Genomic DNA, 18,778 nt, shown 5'->3' on the forward strand with positions numbered 1-18,778 from the left:
CTCACCTTATAACCAAGCCAAGATGCCTAACTATTCCCCTTACAGTGTTGTTTCCATAAGAAACTTACTCTAAGATCCAGCCCAGAACTTGAGCCGTTAGATCCCACCCTTTCCTAAGACCCCACAAGTCCTGAGAAATCATTTTTGTTCTTACAATAAGGCAGTACAACCCCTAATTCTACCCTCCTGACCGATGAGCCCCAGGGGAAAGGTGTTGCTCAGTTCAAGAAGCACTTCTGGGACCTCTGTGGATACCTCAGTCTTCTCCATCCTGCGAAAAATACATGTATTGGTTGTCCGTTTGCATATGTGGCTGGTCATAAAGTATTCACCAACCAGGTTGTATCAGTTCTTGGCTATTTTAGAATGTGCTGGAACTATCAGATTGGGGACAAGGCAGGAGTGAGAAGTATGTCACAGTGTTTCCCCAACCTTCTAACTGGGACACATGAAGGAGAGGGCCGTCTATACCACAGAGGGAAACTGCAATATAAGCCTCCAAAGTAACTGTTACATCAGTCAATTTAGTGAGAAAAGAGGGTCAAGCTATCTTCCAACTGGTTGCCATGGTAGTGACAGACACAGCTTTAAAGGAAGCACGGGAAGGAAATCTAATTACAGGTAAATGGAGGTGTAGGAAGAATTCCACTGCCCACCCTTCTTCCTCCCCATGCCTTTTTTTTACAACATGCAAAATAATAGACCCAGGAGTCCTTCATGAACGTTAGATACACAGATCAATTGAACAATTCTTTATTGAATACCTGCTAGGCTATGCCATGCCTGTTATATTGCCAACTCTTTCCTCACTGTGACCCTATGAAGAATGGAGTGGATCTTATTTTGCCGACATAGACTCAGAAATACATGACCAAAATCCCAGAGAGAGAGAGCTCATGCATCAGAACTAGAGATTATGTACCATAGAAAAGGTCAGGCCCTGACCGGTTTGGCTCAGTGGATAGAGCGTCGGCCTGCGGATTGAAGGGTCCCAGGTTTGATTCTCGTCAGGGGCATGTACCTTGGTTGCGGGCACATCCCCAGTGGGGAGTGTGCAGGAGGCAGCTGATCGATGTTTCTCTCTCATCGATGTTTCTAACTCTCTATCCCTCTCCTTTCCTCTCTGTAAAAAACCAATAAAATATTTTTAAAAAACTTTAAAAAAAAGAAAAGGAAAGGTCAGGTTGAGTCCTTTCAACTTGTATGTTTAAAATTTTTACTCATAAAAGGTGACTTAATGGCTGAAATTAAAGAACTCTGTGATATCACTCAAATACTTCATCTCCTCCTTTCAAAAATTGCCTATTGATTAGAGGCTGGAACTGCTAATTCGGACCATGTCAGGAATTATTTATGGGGTGGAAGATTAGAAAAGGGACAACCAGCTTTATTAGGAAACTTTGAAATGATGATAAGTGTTCTTTTGGGGCAATTACCAAAAATGTCTTCTACAAAAGTTAAAACAGCCTTTTCACCTTTTTAAAAAGATAAAATACAGTTTTATATGCCATACAACTTTACTTAATTACATTTCCCTTGTCTTGTGCTAATGACATGCTCCAAAACCTTATTTTTTTCAGAACCAGACCTTCAGCACAATTGTGGATGAAATATCAACACTTGGGGAAGGAAATTTCTGTATTTATTGTACTCATTAATTTTAGCCTCCATTTAGAAGATGAGGTATTTTAATTTGGAGGAGAGGTAAAGAATTAGAGGGAGGAAAAAATACAGAAATTTATAGACCCATGCAAAGTCTTGTCAAAGTAAATACCCAGAAATTGAAGCTTTTTGTTTGAATCCACAAGAAATTGAATGTGCTTATTACCTGTGCTCCCACTGGGGTTCATCACTCATCAGCATCTGTACTAAATGCATCCTGCTTAGTTCAGTAAAAGCTCAGAATGAATACTTACCAAGCTTATGACTGTTGTGGACCAAGAGCATCTGAGAGGCAATGCTCCCCCTCCCCCCACACATACACAAACAAGCATACATAATCAATCAACAGACTTCATGTTAAACTCATCATCTTCAAGTAACTGTGCCACGCACTTAAATTCAGCTTAAGGGAAGCAAGGGCCAGTGTGTTTCATGGCTGATTGAGCAAGACATCAAAGGAACGTATATACTTTGTGATGACTCATTGACCTACTTCCCTTCGTGCCCTCCATTGCCCTAGAGAACCAGCCCCCAACGTGCCTCTGCCCCATGCTAGTCAGGATTTTGGAGGAGAAAGACAAGTTTTCCTCACCTCCTCTGTTTCTGGAGAACTTTCTTTTCTTCTAGGGGGTTGCCCAGCTCCTGGCCGAAAGGCTCCCATTGGAATATTGATATTTGCCTGAAAGAGAAAATAGGGAATATTTAGTTCCAGGAAAGTAAGAAATTGTAATGATACTCTGAAACAGTAATTGTTGTGAAAAAAATGCATCTGAAAAGTACATCTTTAAAGCTTTTTACTTCAAGAAAATTGTGGTAATGACAGTACAGAAATATGCAAAGGCAAATCTGACTTCTATTTATCACAACTTTTTTATTCATCCTTAGATCAAATTCAGTGGAAGAATTTGAAGACAGTTTGTTCTGGCTGTTGCCCTCCTGTGGTGCTTAATATTTTTCTCTCTCTGGGATAAGGAAGGAGCACATAATGATAGGAAAGGAGGAAACAACATCCACAGAAGCCATCCCACACCTTAGCCCTCCTTCAGTTTCCTTCAGATTTAACATGGTAGGGGGGCAAGCACACCTCTTAAACTGCCTTCTCCTTTCCATAATATCCTAGGGCTGTTCCAGCACTTTTTAAAAATATATTTTTTATTGATTTCAGAGAGGGAGAGGGAGAGAGATAGAAACATCAATGATGTGAGAGAATCAGTGATTGGCTGCCTTCTGCACGCACTGTGCACTGGGGATTGAGCCCACAACCCAGGCCTGTGACCCGACTGGGAATCAAACCATTACTTCCTGCTTCATAGGTCGTTAAGTTTCTATAATTGACACTTTTTACCTTCTTCCCAACACACCATTGTGTAAACATGCTGGAAAGTCAAATTTATTGGATCACAGTCCATAGATTCTTGTCCTTCATTAAAATAACATACTAATCTCCATCTGCAGTTAACAAAAAACACATTTTAGTAAACAGGGATTATGCTAAACATTATGCTAGGAATATACTGACAAAGTAATTTGAACTTGGTGAAGAGAATATGTAAATTTGAATTTTGTCCCTCTTTCATCTGATATCAAAAGGCAAGAATGTATAACACAAACCACTTCAACCAGGACTATCATTCACATAAAAGAAGCATTAAAGCTTTTCTGAAGGTAGAACATATTTTTTCCACTTAAGATAAAGCACTTGTTGCCTTATGAGGGCAAGATGCACCTCTTTTAATATTTCTGAAATAAAAATGTGTCTATGCAGCAGTGATATCTTAAAATTTTAATTGACACGTTGTTTTATTTCTTAGCAAGACATAAAATAATAGTATTTTATAATTACATGTCACAGATTGGATAATATATCATTAGCGTCCTGAAATAAGATCAAAACAATGTATAAGACCCACAGAAGATTATCTCTACTGAACCAAAAACTATTTCCATTACTATAGTCAGTTTGGGTGAAAGAGGTAAAGTCCAGATAGGTACTCTTTGGAAGGAGGTTAACGGATTAGATCATCACTACCATGACCCATTTACTAAGTTTCTATAAAGGACATCTTCCCAATGATGAATTCAAGTTAACATTGTTTCTGAAGGATTTGATTGCTGAACTAACCCATTTAATCCTGTGTGTATGTTCTATAGTAGGTTGCAGTTTTCAGTAAAGGAACATGTAAAAGTCATCCAAGACAATATATCGGTAAAGGACATGCTGTGGGAATACCACCTTTTCTTGCTCAGAGATTAATTTTAGCAATGCATGTAAACTCTCCATGGTACATTGTGGGGAAGCACGGGACTTGGTTAAAAAGTCTGTAAGGAGGATTCTCCTAAAGATCAGGGGCCTCTTGGGGGACCTTGCTGAAGGTGGTAGCCCCTACCTTGACTTTCCCAAACAAGTCCTATCCCCCCGGGTGTTTTGCTAGAATCTCTATGTTGAGTCTTTACGACAGTGGTTCTCAACCTTCTGGCCCTTTAAATACAGTTCCTCATGTTGTGACCCAACCATGAAATTATTTTCGTTGCTACTTCATCACTGTAATGTTGCTACTGTTATGAATTGTAATGTAAATATCTGATATGCAGGATGGTCTTAGGCGACCCCTGTGAAAGGGTCGTTCGACCGCCAAAGGGGTCGTGACCCACAGGTTGAGAACTGCTGCTTTAAGACCTGACCTTGTAGAAGCATGTGCTTTCTCAAGGATATTTACCCTGCTGATTCTATCTAGAGGTTAATTTTAGTTCAAGCTGTTGTCACAATAAAAGCCTAAGGAGGCAGGCAGTTGGGGCTGTTTTTGGTTTCTAAAGCCAAATAAGTCCCTTAGCCTCTCTTTCACAAAAAGCTGTGTCAGGGTAATCTATTCATCCATTGCTCAGGGTCTGCTGGTCAGCCCTGGCAGTACATGGGTGGCTTATAGTGGTGAAAAGAGCCCAATGCTAGGAGTTGCTACAGATAATCTATACTTGAAAAAGTGACAGCTGCTCTGGTGCCCATCTTCCCCATTTGTAATATGAATGTTAGGATTCATCAGTGGTTTTCAAATCTTTGGCATGGAACCCTTCCTTCAAGTAAAGTATTGTGAAAAAATCTAAAATGCAAACTAGGTGGAGGTGGACTGCTGTGGCTGAGGTGGTAGGGAGCCCATAACCCCATCTACTTCCCCCAAGCTCAGGGCCATGAACAGTTCCTTGGAACTTGTGGAGCCAATCTAACAGCCATTGAAATAGATCATCCCTAAGTGGGTGAGTATTGACATATACTTAAAAATTTGCTCTGCCTATTGTTAAGGTGTCTGGAATTTATTTTAAACTACTTTAGCATAGAGTGTGTGGCATTTTATACAGGGTGTCCCAAAAATGTGTACACACTTTAACAGCTGATAGCTCAATTTTGAAAGTGAAATGTATTTTAATAAATACTGCCTTTATAATTAATCAAAGTATGTGTATACATTTTGGGGGACACCCTATATATGTGCACTTTGGTTTAAACTGCAACACTAGGAATATCTATTTCTGTAATTGGGAGTTCATCCTTCTGGGGTGGTTAGGTGGTAAAATATCACAAAGACCACATTCCCAGGATTGCTACGTCAAGTACTTCTGTTAGCCATATCTCCACCAACACCTGAGGCCTCTCTGCTTGAAAAAAAAAATTAAAAAAACAGGTGGAATAATGGAATGAGCATTAGAAATTGATTTTATTTATGAAATTAGAGGAGGTTAAGATATGGAGATTGGTTAAAATATTTTGGAGATAATCCCCACCCTGCTGAACACAGTGTAAGAATCTGAAGCCTGTAGCTTGTGTCTTCAGAAGCAGAGCTCGAGGACTGATCCCCAAAATAGGCCTCTCTCCAGCCATTGATAATGAGGATTTCCAGTTGGCTGCTGCCAAGTAAGGGCAATAGAATCCCCACCTGCCTCACGTGATCCTTTTATGCAAAGTGGCAGTCCTTAGGAGCACTTAAAGGGACAAGGGCTAAGGCTTCATCCAACTCACAGCCAGACAGTATACATGGTTTTATGCTTGCTTGCTAATAAATGTGTGTTTAACAGGTGTCTGTGTTGTGGCAGAGTTGGGTTTGAGACTAGCTTTCATCTTAACCAGGTGGTAAGGTTGTTGGGACAACTACTCCCCCCACACCCATCTACCACAAACTATCTTATTCACCCCCAAACCGCAATATTTAGCCTCGTCATCATAACACCTAAATCTTCACAATAAACTTCTGATGTTTGGACTATCTTCATTTTACTGATAAGAAGAAACTGAGCTTCGAAAAGATTAGATTATTTTCTCAAGGTCACGCAAACAGTTCGAGGAAAATCCAGGATTCTAAACAAAAGGGACGGACGGACATTTTACTCTATCAAACCCTTTCCTAAAGAGCTCTTTCACTTGACCAAAGCTCTAGCCACTCTAAAATTCTCTAAACTTGTTCTAAAATTGCATGCTTACACTTTGAAAATGGCCTTGGAAAGGGGCACACAAATGGATAATTCAGCATAGTTATCAATGAAAAGGCACATTGAAAAATGAGCCATTAACTCACTAACTTGATACTTTTTCATCTTTAAGGCATCACTTAAGAAACCAAGAACCTAAATGGGTTTTTTGACAGCAAATATTGACAGGATCCAAAGCAGACTAAGAATGTGTCAAGTATTCAATCAATCTAAAGGGAGTGTCAGAGTGCTTGTAAATGGTTAGAGATGATCTATAATAATAAAAGCATAATATGCTAATTAGATCTGACATCCTTCCAGACGACCTTCTGGACGAAGCTGGGGCTATGAGGGAAGCCCGGGTCCCAGATGCCAGAGGGAAGCCGGTGCCAGCAGCTGCGGGAAGGAAGGCCTACTCTTGCACAAATTTCATGCATCGGGCCTCTAGTTTATTAATATAATTGTAGGGCGATGATATTTGAGGGACAAATTAGAGACTAAATTATAGCCATAAGAAAAATTTCTTATAACTTGAATTTGATAGAAATATGTAGACTTGCCGAAACCGGTTTGGCTCAGTGGATAGAGCGTCGGCCTGCAGACTGAAAGGTCCCAGGTTCGATTCCGGTCAAGGGCATGTACCTTGGTTGCGGGCACATCCCCAGTAGGAGATGTGCAGAAGGCGGCTGATCGATGTTTCTCTCTCATCGATGTTTCTAACTCTCTATCTCTCTCCCTTCCTCTCTGTAAAAAATCAATAAAATATATTTTTTTTAAAAAAAGAAATATGTAGACTTGTAGCTCTCTGTTTTTATTCCACTAGCTAGACAGTTGTGCCATATTCTTGTCTCTTTCACTGACTTCTGTTTGCAAATAAAATACCTTCTCAATGATTCCATTTTTCTGTCTATAAATTGGGTATGATATTTACTACTCAAAATGAGTTTTGCATATGAGCTACTTTTTATGAAAGAGTAAACAAACACAGAAAAAGTCTAACATTGATGACCTGGAGTTGGTGTAAGGTTGGACTTCCTTCTCTATATCGAATCTGTATAAATGTAAAGGAGGCAGGTTTTTTTTTTCTTTTGTTTTAATGTTTGTTTTTGTAACACATCTCCTTGGATTTATTTTCCCTCCTTGAGTTTTGTGCATCTTATTTTTAAATATGCCCCTGACGCAGCAGACCCAGTGCATCACTTTCCCAAGCTATACATAATTTGTTACATCCTCGAAGTTGGGAATGGAAAAAAATCTACTAGATCATCTTTTGCCAGAACAGGATACAGTTCCCTGATAATAGACCTATCTGATGTGAAATGAATACTACACTTGATCTCACCAGGTGAAGAAAAGCAGAAAGAATTCCCTGTAAGTTAATTCCACTACTCCCTTAATTATTTGTATTGTTCTCCTGCTCGGCTCCAGGCTTTGAGCCCAAGGATTCTGGAAACAATATTCCCTCCACAGCCACTCCTGTGTGACTTACAATGGAACGACATCTTCTTTCCCCAGTGGTTTGGATTCTGATAGCTGCCAGCCACTGGGTACTGACAATCCCAACCCACTTTTCTTGCCATGGCCATTGTTCTCTTATCTCCCCCTCCCTTTTGGTCCTAACTCTGTCTATCTTCTTAGTGCTGAGGTTTTGGAGTTTCCTCCCTTTGCACATTTGTTTCAGATGACCCTCCCCCCGACTGATTTTATCTTTAATTTTCAAAGGTCCCCAGCAGCTCCTGCCAGAATCTATAGCCTCCCCCTTGCCATTCTCCGATGGGTGGGTAGAGGAAACAATTTTGGGCTGCCTTTCGTATTTCTTTCTGTGCTTTCCTAGTCATACAGTCACAGTCCTTCCTTGAATCAAGCAGAAAATGGCCTTTTGAGATTTCTAGCATCTTTCACTGAAGACTCAGAAAAAGGTGTGTTTCCTCAATAATCTATTAGAAAATGAGATTCCTATTTGGTATATTAGCCTACATTAAGAGAGACAGACATACATACCAACTAAAATATAGTGCAGCCTATTTTAAACAAAAATTCTATATTAGAATGCACAACTCCTTCATCTTCAGGGATTCTTGAAGTGTGGAATGGCTTCAGAATATACAAAACTTTCTGACTCAACTTAAGAAACTCCCACTCAGACACTGTTCTTCACCCATGATGTTTCTTACTAAAAGGTTTTTTCTTTTTTTTTTCTCTGTTCTCAACACTTTTTGTTCTCATCAATAATTTCCTGAGTGACTCAACTGTAGTCTTGTCACCCAGGGAAAAGCAAACTTCAAGAATGTCCTCTACAGCTATTAAGATAATGTGCACTATTGGTTGGAGGCAGTTATAATTCTGAAGTGTGTGTGAATGTCAACCTCAAAAATGACATCTCTTACCCAGTGTCTGACTGCTTGCCTCATGCCACCAATATGGAGCCCTGGTTAGAGCAGCAAAGATTACCAACTGGAAGTAGCACTGAACCCCTAGAATCAGACTGCTACATTCAAGTTCTGGCTACACTTAGAGTCCAGCATTAGAAATCATAAACAATGCATTATAGTAATTTGCCTAAGGGGAAAATAAAACAGTAGATACGGTCAAAGAAAGGGCCTTAAATCTACATGAAAACAAGTGGCAAAGGAAAGTTTTTTTTTTGTTTGTTTAAATTTTAATAAAATATTAAAGGAAGTTATGTATTATTATCCTTTTTAGTTTAATCAGTGTATTGGTTTAACTGACCAACCGTGGGTGGTGATAGTCTATTCCTGTGTATTAAGAATTTTCATACCCCTGAAACCTTTTCCATACTGGAAATCCTAGACTGGAAACACATAGAGTCCCTGTCTGTAAATTTTTTTTGGTCAGGCTGTTTTATTCTTCCACAAAGTCTTTATGCCCTGGGCAATGGAGAGTAGAAGAGCAATGATAACGGGTGGAGAAGAGAAAGATGTACTAACAGTCAGGACATCAAAATACTCTGTTCTACACATGGATTGAGTAACAATGGAAAACTTCCCATAGTAAGAAGCTACGCACTCACTAATGACATAGGACTCATATAATCATTCCTTTAAAATGTATGATAAAGGAGTTAGGTTTAGTTTTACAAGCAGCTTGATTAAGTCAATTAAGCAGAGAGGTGGGGATTCTGTAGCCAGGGTCGTTTCTATTTTGAGACTGTGTTTGTCTCTTTGTCACTTTACTTTGTACTTGTCACTCCTAGCCAACTTACATTTAAGATTACTTTAATGAGTGTAGGCTATTAGCTTCTTCACCGAAATGCTGACACTTTCTGAATGTTGGTTGAACTCTTTAAAAGGGAGGACCCAGCATCCATAAAATGGTCATTGTCCTTCAAATAGCATTAGTATTTATGATTATCCTTTAGATGGTCTGCACCGACTCCCCTATCCTCACTCTCCGTGCCAAGGCGGGGATGGTAAGTAATGAGGCTAATCAATGTTGCAGGGTTGATACAAACATGGGCTTCCAGATGAAAAAATTTGAGTTTGGGTCCCGACTGTCCTACTTACAAGCTGTTGATCCCATGAGTTCTTTCACTTCTCTAAACCTTTCATTATAATCCTTAGAAATCCCATTTGCGCTGTGCCAAGTACATAGTAAACCCTGAAGGACCTGTTACTATTATTATCATTCTAATAATAAACCTTGGAAGTTATTCTCAAGAAGTTCATAAAGTATTATAAGCTGGACAGGGGCTTAGAGGTCATTTCTTGAAACACTCTCCCTTTGCAGACTATGAGGACCAGGGGAGTAAAGTTAGAGAGCAGAGCTAAGACCAGGGCACAGGACTCTTTTCCATTTAACCATGAAGCTCTCAGAACTGATGGGAGAGGGCAAATAATACTCAGCTTACTTTGATGAATGGTGGAGAGAAAGGACAAGTGACGACCAAGAGAACATTGGCTCTGGGTGGCCTGAGGCCCTGGGAAGGCCCATGGTGGTTTTCAAATGAAGTTTGTTCAAGAGGAAGGGGAAAGACAGGCAGGTGCTGCCAGTGGCCAGTGTCACTGGTCTCATTAGAGAAATTCACCAAGCAGATCGCTGATGGCATTAGATTTCCTGGCAGCCCTAGCTTTCCCCACCACCTGTCATGTCAAATTCTTTCATCTGAAGGGATCAGATCCACTATGCCTGGTGTGCTGGCGTTACCTTGGTTGCAAATCCATTCCCATCAACAATGGAGTTTATAACAGTCAGCCTGGAGCGTACAGAACCAGGGTCAGCAAACTACAGCCTGTGGGCCAAATCCAACCTGCCACCTGTTTTTGTAAATAAAGTTTCATTGGCGCACAGCCACACCCATTCATTTATGTGTTCCCTATGGCTGCTTTTGTGCTATAATGGGAGAGCTGAGCAGTTAGAACAGAGACCCAATGATCTACAAATCCCAAAATATTTACTTTCTGTTTTTTGGAGGGTTTTTTTGGAGAAAAGATTTACCCACATCTGGTATAGATTTTTATCAGCTGCTTTGGAAACATAGGCCCCCTCTAGGCTATGAAAAGATCAACTGACTTCTTAGGGATATATTTATATCCTTGGCATAAATGACATGTCATTAATGCAACCGAAAAGAAATGTAGGCTTACATACAATCCTCTTACAATTCAAAGGCCACCTCTTCTTCAGTATATATGTGAAAGACAACTGAACATCTCCTCTAAGGGTGACTCTAGTTCTGGCCTCCCTCTTATTCTAGAGCATGGAGCAGATAGAACCAGTTGAAGAGAAAGCAAGGCCATTCTTGCATTACTTGGATAGTTACAAAAGCCATCTCTTAAGGAATTTGTGTGCTATAAATCATACATTATTTTGTTTATTTACTACAATAATCTTACTAAATAGTGTGATTGTCCCATTTTACCAAAGGGTAAACTAAGGTCACAGAGTGAGTGAGTGGTCAGGCAGAATTTTATAACCATTTGGCTCCATGTTGTCTAATGCACATAGGTGCAGTAAGTAATTCAGCTACCTGAATGCCTGACTGTTAAAAGTATGGTTGACAGTGGCTAAGATTCGTTCAATCCAGACAACATAAAGATCTAAGTCATTATTTCCAGAAGTTTGCCCTGCAAAATACTAACTTGCAAGTACTCATGAAAATGATCCAATATATTTTAAAAACAATGTACATATTACCACCTTCTTGGGAACCTACGAAGCCATTAGCAAGTTGTGCACTCTGAGAAATTTCACAGTAAAGATCCTATTCAACTCTGCTCAACACAATGTTTCCCAAACACTTTATCATGGAACCCTTTAAATAATAACATCCCAGAAAACTAGATTTCCAAGGAACACACGTTTGGAACTGTTGAACTAGATGATGATGATGATGATGATGATGATGATGATGATGATGATGATTAATGAGTAATGGTTATTAATCAATTATAAGGAACCAGGCACTGGCCTAAGCATCTATATGTATTAATTCATTTGACACTCACAGCAAACCTATGAGATCAGTACTGTTATTTTCCTCCCACTTGGCAAATGATAAAGTCGAGGCACAAAGAGAATAAACAACTTTCCCAAAAGCACACAGCTAGTAACTTGTGGAAGCTATGAGCTCTTCCAACACAGGGATCAGCTATCAGTTCATCTTTGCATAGCCTCCACTTAGCATGGTGCCTGGCACAAAGTATGCACCCAGGAAATGACAGTTGTACTGAATTTGAGATAAGATCTTAATAAAAAGGAGAAGCAACTAGAGTGTGTTGAATAGAACACTTAAGATCTTTAAATGGTATTTACACAACCAGGGCGCTCCCTCATCCACTGGAGTTTCTCTTTGTTCCAGACAACACTGTACCCTAGATAATGACCCTACTATAAGCCATTTGTATAGCATAACCATTTTCCCATTTTATTTAATGGACCCTACTTTAGGTTAATGCACAAATAGGAAAATATCAGATAGTGCAGATCCTCTTTAACCACAAGAAATAATATTTTATTTGAAGGTGCATTAAATTAGTGTTTTTGTGTGGCATGAAATATATTGAGAGAGGCAATACCACATCCGTAAAGAACCACTCATGGTAGAGTGGATGGACTTTTTTAAATGCAGTATAATAACAGCTATTGAGAGCAGTCAATAGCAACTTTTTTAAATGTTACAAAGCTAAAAATATATCAAGGTCAAAATTATTAGATAAAACACTGGTGAATTTTCAGTGTCGATTTGAGGGAAGCACTAAAGAAGAAAAATCAACACACTTTCAGCTTTAAAAGGAAGAGAAGCAAAGGCAGCCTGAAAGGGCAATGTTTTTGTGTCCTACAAAATAAAAAGGAAATTTATGTTTAGTGCCTTGGGAGTTTCAAGTGCAGTAATCAAATTGCCTGACTCTCATCACTTTAACATAGAGCATTCCTAAATAATTATCATAACGGTTGACACTTAATGAGGGCTTATTTTGCTATTTTAAGCATCTTGTATGAATAGCCCTAGGTGGTGAGTACCATTATTATCCCCATTTTATAGATGTGGAAATGGAGGCACAGAGGTAAAGTTGTTTTCCCTTGATCCCACACCCATACAAAATGGCTTAGGGATTCAAACCCCAGTAATCTGGCTTCAGAGCCCATGCCATTAACAGCCGTGCACACTGGGTGAAGAGAAGGTTCAAAGGCCCAAGGAGGCCACAGATCTGGGAGGTAAAATAAATGTCACTACCAATGTCAGGCTATGCCACAGACTCATTAGGTGGACACCAGAGGGCCAAGTGTGGCCATGTGAAGTTGACTCCTTCCTTGCCAATACGTTCTTCCTTGGTGGTTTGTTCTATGACACGTTTCCAGAGGTTGTTGTAGATGTTGCCACTTAAGAGGTCCATCCATTTAAGGCTATGCATTAATCACCACAGGTAAAGATCTGTCCCTTCACGCACCTCTACCACCAGTGTGCACCAGGATTTCTTACCCCACAACCTGGCCACACGCACACACCTCCGAAGTAACACCACTCGCCTATGAGTATGTTTCTGCTGTGATGGTCATCAGACCCAAAATATTCAGGAACTGTCACATGCTCTGCAGTCTTCAGAAAAAGTCCAGAAAAGCCCTAGCTGGTTTGGCTCAGTGGATAGAGCATCTGTCTGTAGACTGAAGGGTCCCAGGTTTGATTCCAGTCAGGGCACATGCCCAGGTTGCGGGCTCCATCCCCAGTGTGGGGCGTGCAGGAGGCAGCCGATCCATGATTCGCTCTCATCATTGATGTTTCTATCTCTCTCTCCCTCTCCCTTCCTCTCTGAAATCAATAAAAATATATTTATTTTTTAAAAAGATTAAAAAAGCCCAGAAAAAAAATGTCCGAAAGTTCCTTTAGAAGAAGCACAGATGGTTCCATGCTGATGGAAAGATAGGATTTTACAATAAAGCGTGTGGTCAACATCCCAATGTGGGAGCCATTTGAGAGTTAAACACAGAGCCCTTATGAGAAGTAACAAGTTGGTAAAAACAAATATTGAATGTTATCTTCATAATTGCATTTGTGTTCCCAAATGCCTGCTTCCCTCTCCCCTTTTTGTGAGCGTGACTGTCAGTTGAAACAACCAAAGAATTCATTTGCTGGGAGGGCTTGTTGAGACATAGTAGCATATGTACTTTAAAAGATAAATACCCAAGCCTTGGGAAGAACACTTGACAAGAAAAGGTTATTATTTACAGAAAGATGTATTTTAAACAGATGGCTCAACAAACTCAATTGGATTTTAAAATGGAAATTGAATTTCTTAATTTCTATCAATGAGCCTATCAAAAACTTACACATCAAAAAACATACACACTACATTTTTTGTAGAACAGTTAATTCTCATTCATAAACTTTTATTGTCTTATAATTCAGCACAATTAAAAATAGCTTCTTCCTCTTTCATTGTACCTTATAGTCTTTCTCAAGTGTACCTTAAATGAGTCTTTCTTTTCTTCTTGAAGGTAATCATCGGGGTCAGACCACTGCAAAAAGTCTGGTTTATTAAGCAAACAGGCTAGAAGTCACAGAGCTGATGTTAAAACACAAATATGCCTACTTACCTGGATGGCTCTGACATTGGAAACTGGCTGTTTCGACATATTCACGCAGTCTTATCCCTAAAAAAACAAGTAAGAAACTGTTAGAGGTGGCAGCATTCAGATTCTTGGTCTTGATAAATTAGAACTTAACTCATTATTCAACTGGGCAGTCACCCCTTTCACTGGCCATATATTCTTTCAGTCTCAGTTTCCAAAGTTACTTAGTGAGTCTCCTTCCTAAAGCCTCAGGGAGAGGGAACACGAGAGCTCCGGATAAATCATTCAGGAGCAGAAATGCTGAGACGCCTCGGCCCTGATGCTAATGATAGGCTATCAGAAACTTGAAAGGCGCTATCATCTCCTTCCCTGCCCTCCTGCCCCCCCTTGCCAAGAGCAGCAAAGCAAAGAGGCTGTGGGAATAAAACACCTTTGTTTGGGGCCTCGGGAGCTTTCTGCTTGAAACTGAACTTTTGATCTGAATTAGTTGTTGCCAGGGCTATGTGTCAGTCAAATGAGAGCGCCTCCTTTCTGTTGAACATCCAAAAAGAAATTGCCTGCACTTCGTTCTTACTACTGTGATGCTCTCTCTGCACGTGTCTGTTCTGCCCAGTGACCTGAGGAAGTAGGCCGCATCTCCCCCTGTGTGGACAGAGCCCAGCCTCACCTCTTTTCTTTTAACAAAACAGCCCAGAAGGCAAATAGAACTTACATGACCATGTCAGACCCCCAAGACATAGTAGAGCTTCCTTTCCAAAGGAGTTTTGCTTTCTTTCAGCTCCTGGGACCTGACTATGGTTTAGTGGTCACTATGGATTAATGGGCCAGGGGGGACAGGGAACAGCCCAGTTCTGTACCAGTGTTGTTGTCGCTTGGTCTATTAAATGTCAATGGAACCAAGTGAAAAAGTTAAAAACTCAGTGAATTAAAAGCATGCTGCTTTTTAAACCGAAACTATACAATGGGTTGACTGACGTTATTGATTGGTGTAAGTGTATGTGCTAACTGGTGAGGAAACGCACCCAGAGAGCAGTGTTGCCATTGGCCACAAATCCTGTGGTAACCTGCACTACGTCACCCAAAATCTCTGGGTCCATTTCCACTTCCTTACATTTTACCTGTTTCACAGGCTGTGGTAACAAACAAAATGACATGATGTTCCTGAAAATGCCTTGTGAACTATAAAGTCGGCATCTAATATCTGACCTCAAATATTTATTATTTTATTGTCATTGCCTATAGCTAGTGACATTTTAGGACTATAGTATACTAATCTACAGCTTTAGGCACAGCATAAGAATTGATGTAGTGATGCCCCTCAATACTTGAGAGCGGGGTGGGGAACCTCCTTTCTGCCAAGGGCCATTTGGATATTTATAACATCATTTGCCTAATGTAATTTATTTAATATAAATGTATGTTGCTATGAAAAAGCTCCTATATTTATTCAATTTCGAATCCCACCTGCGGTTGTCTTGTCAGGGCCAAACCAATTGATTTTGCCAGCCTTACATGGCCTGTGGGCCAGACATTCCCCCCCCCACCCCCCCACCCCCCGCTCTAACAATAAAAGATCTGAGAATTCTAGGAAAACTTACATTTTTTAAGATCTTCAAAGTCTTAGTCTCTATTATATGAAGCAACATAATCACATAATTTTTCAATCTCTAAAATTAGTATATTCAACTATATAGTCTTTGGAGCCACACACATGAAAACAATGAGATTTTTTTTTTTTAAGTTTCACCTGAATGTTTGGTTATTTAGAGAGATAGCCTCCATGCATAAGGGTCTAGGTAGAATTATTTTCAATTTGGTTAAAAAAAAATGGTAAAGCAACAACTAATTAAACAACCAGGAATGCATTTGGCTCTACTATATGCTTCGAATAGGTTGCTGTCTTTCCTGCAATGTCAAAGACTCAATGAAGGATTTTTAATTTTTGGATCTAGGACACAGCTCAATTTCAAAAGGAAAAGCATGGTAGTTTAATTTTTAATGTTTCTATTCTTCAAAAGCCATTAGAAGTCATGCAAAGCAATAATTTGCACAGGACTTTAATATCTCAGCCGATAGTATACTTTATGCATAGACAACTAAATTTTAACTGATATCACTTGGGAACTTTTAAAAATGTCTTGATTTGAAGTGTGGGAATTGGGAATTTCTTTATGTGATTACAATAACAGGTTGAAATGTAAAATAATCAGGTAATGAATATGCCATTTTATACTGCATTGAATTTTTTAAAAATTAAGCTGACTTTGTTTTTATTTTCACTGAACTGTATTGATTTGTATTTTGTGGACCTCTAAGTTTAACAGATGGCTATCCCTTGCGCCTTATCGCCTGCATAACTGGTATAATCTCATCTGCATGCAAATTTCTTCTTAACATATATGCCTGCGATAGAGATAGCTCTGAAAAGTTGGTCAGATCCCAGCTCTAATTCCTTGCAAACAGGCTAGATACCATTTGTGTAAATCAGTTCTGCAGCCGCTCCTGCTGCCCTCATTATTCTCGGAGAAATCAGGGCAAAGCACACTGATGAATAAAAATAGACAGTGTTCCCTGGCTGTTTCCCTGGCCCTGCACTCACCTCTGTTAGGGATGCAGAGTGGAGAATACACCTTCCTTCTTTAGCTGCGTGCCTTGTCCGGGACCAAAAACACGAAAGCTCTCCCTTAGATGCGCAACTCCACTCACACTGGGGCCACTGCTTTTCATACAAAGAGGTACTCTTTATAGCACTCTGATATCGTATCTCCTGGTTCTGGCTACAATTTGGAAACACGGAAAGTTTGACAAGGCGGGTATTGTCTTTTGCAAAGCCTATATACTATAATGGAAATGCTTGCCAGTTTAGCACAGTTGAGTTTTCCTGGCAGTTCTGCAAAGCATTGAGGAACCTTTAATGGTCTGTATACCGAGTCATGTACAATACCTCTGCTGGTTTTTCATTGGGTAGCACCTAATATATGACTTCTAAACAAGGCTCTCACTAAAATTTTGTCAACATTGATATCACTAATTTAATAAGAGTGGATTCAGAGGAAAGTAAATCAATATTGCAAAGAAGGGATTTTGTTTGTTCTTTTAAAAGGTCAATTAAATGGCAAAAGTGAAATCCCAAAGGGAATTGTCTTCTGTCTCGCAGCTAAAAATAATTCGGAGAAGGGGGTAGAAAGATGGTCAGCTGTCTGACTAACTCCTTATTCACTTTGCCTGAAATAATGCTGAGAGGGAAGAAGCACTTAGTGATCCCACATTTCAGAACCTGGTGCCCACGAAGAGACAGGAGTGTTGACCCCTACCCTGCTGAGTACAGGAAACACTGTGACTAACGTGGGGCTTTCAAAGATAGGTCTGGAGTATTTATCGATCTATACGTTGATAGAATTCTGTCATTGAGGCCCAAGCCTGGCGCTTAGGGAGATGAGAAAAGCATTTTCAACTTGAACTGTGTAACAACTCTGGCAATAATTTGCATTTAGGTAAACCAAAGAGCTAGCTTTTCTCTGCCCCAAATTCTGATAATTTCTAGGCTTACAGCCCAAATCAGTCTGCAGCTGACCGACTGTAACCCTGGCCATAAGAATCAAAATGACATAATATTCAGGATCACAGTCATCAAACCTGGACCGTGGAAATTTTCTTAATGTCACTATCAATACAAACTACTTTTAGTTCAATATTATTTCAACATCTCTCTCTCTCTCTTTCTCTCTCTCTCTCTCTCTCTCTCTCTCTCTCTCTCTCTCTCTCACACACACACACACACACACACACACACATGCAATTTATAAAACAGAAGCAGCAATATCACTCATGAGCAGTGAATTTTCAAGGAAGCTACACACCCACTGGTTACAAGCCTACAAAGTTATAGTAGTCACTTCAAGTTAGGTATCAAGGAAATCTCCTTCAGAATGCTAAGTTGCCCGAGCTTCGTCCTTCTGCTTACCTGCTTTGTGTATTTGTTTACTGCCTAAGGAGGGTCCCAAGCAGCCAGGTGCAAGAATACAAGGCTCCTTAGAAGGTGAAAGGGATGCCTGGTGTCCTCTGAGCTGCGATCTCAATTCCGATGCTTTGCATGTGGCTGAAATAGCTCAAGTGCTCGGTGCCTCACCCGGGATTGAGAGCTGCTCCTGGCTCTGGGCTGGAGGGGAACTCGGTTTAAAGCTAAGTGTTAAAGAGAATTCCTGTCATAGCTCACAGTTGTTCTTCCTAAATATAGAGTTTGATACAAGCCATACGCTGGCTGCCTCCGAAAGGCTTGACCGTGCTAAAAGCAGGGCTCAAATGTCAGCCGGAAGGTGGCTACGGAATCTTACTGCCCTCCTAATCTTCCAGGAGATGCTGGCTGCATTTTCTCACGTATTCTGAGGGGGCACAGTGAAGTTTGAAAAGTAGGAAAAGTTTCTATCTTTAGCTTTATTACCTGGAGGCCAGAAGATGAGGAGGGTTCAATAAAAATAGGAGAGAGGCAACGTGGCACCCAGCTTTTCAGCAGGGGCACAGACATCTGAGAGTATTTGAGTCCTAGCTTGGTCATTTAGGACCTATTGAAGTTATTTCATAATCAGCACTCCATAAATGGTCACCAAATGATGATAGTTATAATATTACGTTG

General features: G+C 40.1%; 1 protein-coding gene across 1 annotated transcript in view; it reads right to left on the reverse strand.

The window, feature by feature from the left end:
• The window catches only part of SMPX (small muscle protein X-linked), a 53,227-nt gene extending 34,921 nt beyond the window's left edge, over nt 1-18,306 (reverse strand). The window contains exons 1-3 of the mRNA XM_081115015.1: nt 18,110-18,306; nt 14,170-14,226; nt 2,255-2,341 (exon numbers count right to left, since the gene is read on the reverse strand). Of these exons, the coding sequence (XP_080971141.1) occupies nt 2,255-2,341; nt 14,170-14,208 (126 nt within the window). The 5' untranslated portion in view covers nt 14,209-14,226; nt 18,110-18,306. The remainder of the gene's footprint in view (nt 1-2,254; nt 2,342-14,169; nt 14,227-18,109) is intronic.
• Between the last annotated feature and the right edge of the window lie 472 nt (nt 18,307-18,778).

The sequence above is a fragment of the Myotis nattereri genome, assembly GCF_964212035.1.
Source record: "Myotis nattereri genome assembly, chromosome: X".
NCBI lineage: Eukaryota > Metazoa > Chordata > Mammalia > Chiroptera > Vespertilionidae > Myotis > Myotis nattereri.